Source organism: Monopterus albus, unplaced genomic scaffold (assembly GCF_001952655.1).
Source record: "Monopterus albus unplaced genomic scaffold, M_albus_1.0 scaffold164.1, whole genome shotgun sequence".
Taxonomy (NCBI): Eukaryota; Metazoa; Chordata; class Actinopteri; order Synbranchiformes; family Synbranchidae; genus Monopterus; species Monopterus albus.
In genome coordinates this window covers 376,773-379,747 of record NW_018128044.1, presented here as the reverse complement: position 1 = coordinate 379,747, position 2,975 = coordinate 376,773, and the positions used below count along the sequence as shown (strand labels likewise).

Below are 2,975 nucleotides of genomic sequence, written 5' to 3'. Positions count from 1 at the left end.
CTGTTTATGCATACCAAGTCATAGCCTTCAAGGTCAAAATCCATTCCTCTTACACTGTTGATCCAAGTTTCATAAATAGCAATTATACTAAAAGAACGCTTTAGACTACTAAGATAATGTTTTATACTCTGAAAGTTTGCATATAAACTTCTACTATTAAAATGAATTAATGATAGCTTGTTCTCAGTCTTGACATTGCTGTTAAACTGCTCATCCGTGTAATACTTGCAGTTATTTTTAGAGTTCTTGAAAAAATTTATTTCAGGGTCAAAATCTTTGTCCGGTTCATGATAATGAATTTCAGAATCTCCAGTAGTGTTCAGTTCCAGCTCCAGTCCCTCAAAATCTATTAACTTCTGTAACAAATCACTTGCCTCATTCCGTACATGGGTCATACTTTTGTTGATAGATTCCACGCTTATCTGCCGTCGCAGATATCGATATACCTGCGTGACTCTTCTGACATGAGAGGGTCCAGCGACCCCATCATCTCCTTGTCTTGGCATCCTGGGCGTGCTGGTCTTGGGTCCTGGGTTCTGGTTCCAAGGTCTGGTCACTAGTCGATCATACCTCAGGAACGCGATGTCCCCCCTCTCCCTGGCCTCCTTTAACTTCGGCATCAATTCCCTTCTTTTCATCCTCACATACTCGGTGTAATCTTCATTTATATAAATGTTAGATCCTTTGAGCTTCTTCGCTTGTTGCAATATTTGTGTCTTATCTTTCTCTTTCATCAACTTCACCAGTACCGCCCTCTAATCTAATAGTGGACAACCAATGTGAGGTCAGCTTTACATATTGGAAAGTGGACTTGCTGGTCCATTTACTTTCCCCTTAAGGGAATATTATAACAATCCAGTTGTCAAAATAAGCTGGAATCTTCAAAGTGTTGCTCATTGGATAGTAACATGAGTCACTGAATTGTTATTAATGTTGTTAAATATGTTCTCGGACAGCAGAGGGCTAAGAGCTTGGAGGAGTTGGGAGGTGACAGCACAAACACACATTTATATAAGAAGCCAGAGACAGAGTCTCTTATATGATCTGATTTGTGGAGGCTGCTGGAGGGGCCATGAGTGCAGGTACATGAGAGCATCATTCAGGGAAGATTTTATGGACTGACACGCCCCTTTATCAGACATCAGTTGGCGATTGGACGCTTCAGATGAAGGATTGAAGTAAAGGACATCTCATGTGCTTCCTTGATTCCTCTTTCAATTATGTTTCTCCTTGCAACTTTTTCTCACATCTTATCTGGACAGGGCTAAGGAAAGGACACAAGGATAAGATGCAAGTGAGGGGAGCGACAACCCACATAAGAGATTTGCAAACCAGCTGCTGGCTCTGCTGTAACAAGAGCCTTTTTAAGTGAACAGACACACAAACACACACAGTTTTTCTCTACTAAAACAAACCATCACCTTAACTAGTGGTGACAAGCGGCGGGTCTCAGCTGGAGAAAGCTCAAAAGCTTCTTGTCTTTCTGAAACACACTGGAGAGCAAATCTATTACATGGCAACAAAACACAGTTAACCACAGTCCAATACTGTACCTGTAATTCCTCACAATCTTTGAGGATCACTATGTTCAAATGATATCAAACCTGCAGGCCCTTTTGTTCTGGGTGCTACCCATCCATCCAGATTTACTGATCTTATGATCGGTGTCCCTGAGGTCTATGGTTTCTACTGAAGTTAGAGGAAGATGTGCAGAAAGCAGCACTTTAGTCTGTGTGGATGAAACAAGTCACATATTACTCTGTCTCAAGCACACATGTCCTGTCAACCAGGCACTAATATGTGTGATTATTAGCAGATCTTAACAGAAGGGAGATGTAAACTATCTTTTTCAGACTTTTGACAGCAAAGTTTTTGTAACTTGTCATCGTTTCTTTGTAATGTAAATGTGTGTTCCCAGGATTCAGTGAGTGAGGACCAATCCTAACGCGCCCTCTGAACCCTTCATTACTCTGTTTGTCTGTCTCAGGCCATAGAAACCAACCTGATGAGGAAGTCAACCACTGGGCTGACCTACATTGCAGAGTGGAAAGGGGGGCTGCTGGAACATAAGATGGGTCACCTGACCTGTTTCGCAGGTGGCATGATCGCTCTGGGTGCTGATGGGGCGCCCGGCGACAAGACAGGCCACCAGATGGAGCAGGCCGCCGAGATCGCCCGGACCTGTCACGAGTCTTACACCAGGACCGGTAAATATGCACACACAGGTCTGATGAAGGCACAGACACTGACGCTGTTTCCATTAAAGTAGTCACTGGTGAATTTGATTTTGATGGACATTTGAACCCCAAGTTGCTCCCGATGGCCAGGTCAGCACCTTGTAGGGACAGCGCCACCCAATAGTTGGCACAGCAGATGGCTGCCTCGGTCCTTTACCCGAGATGAATTCCTTGTGTGTGTACTTGGCCAATAAAAGTGAATAAAATTACAGCAAAGCAAAGAGTCCTGTGTATTATCCAGATCTCAGACTAGGCACTGAGTCAAATATACAGTATGTTTCTAAATATTGGCCTGTGCCATAATACTAAATGTAAAGTTGTTGTTTTAACGTTTAAACTAGCGACAGCAGCTTCTCCTTTAAAGATGACAGGTTTTTGAATGCACCTGTGTGGGATGCTCAAATTAGTGCTTAAGGAAAGAAAAGTGGTTTCAGCATAATTTAAAAGTCTTATCTTAGTCATATATTTTTGAGGGGATTATTTTTAATCTTCAATCAAATGATTGTATTGTTCTCCCTCATTTTAATGTGCTTTGAAGTCCTGCTGTGAGTCACCACATTTTATTTTCAGCCCTGGAGCAGCTGAATAACATGGCTGTTTGAGCGAACACTGTTTTTGGCATCGCTCTGCACTGCACTCATGCATAATTTAAACATCACATCATTTCAGAGTATCCATCCACCCATCCATTTTCAACCGCTTATCCAAGGTCAGGTCTCAGGGGCAACAGGTTCAGCA

The 2,975-nt window shown here is 42.6% G+C and overlaps 1 protein-coding gene across 1 annotated transcript in view; it reads left to right on the top strand.

Moving 5' to 3' along the window:
• Positions 1 to 2,975, top strand: part of man1a1 (mannosidase, alpha, class 1A, member 1) — a 29,828-nt gene that overhangs the window by 16,870 nt on the left and 9,983 nt on the right. Inside the window, exon 6 of the mRNA XM_020615402.1 lies at positions 1,988 to 2,207. Coding sequence (XP_020471058.1) covers positions 1,988 to 2,207 — 220 coding nt within the window. The remainder of the gene's footprint in view (positions 1 to 1,987; positions 2,208 to 2,975) is intronic.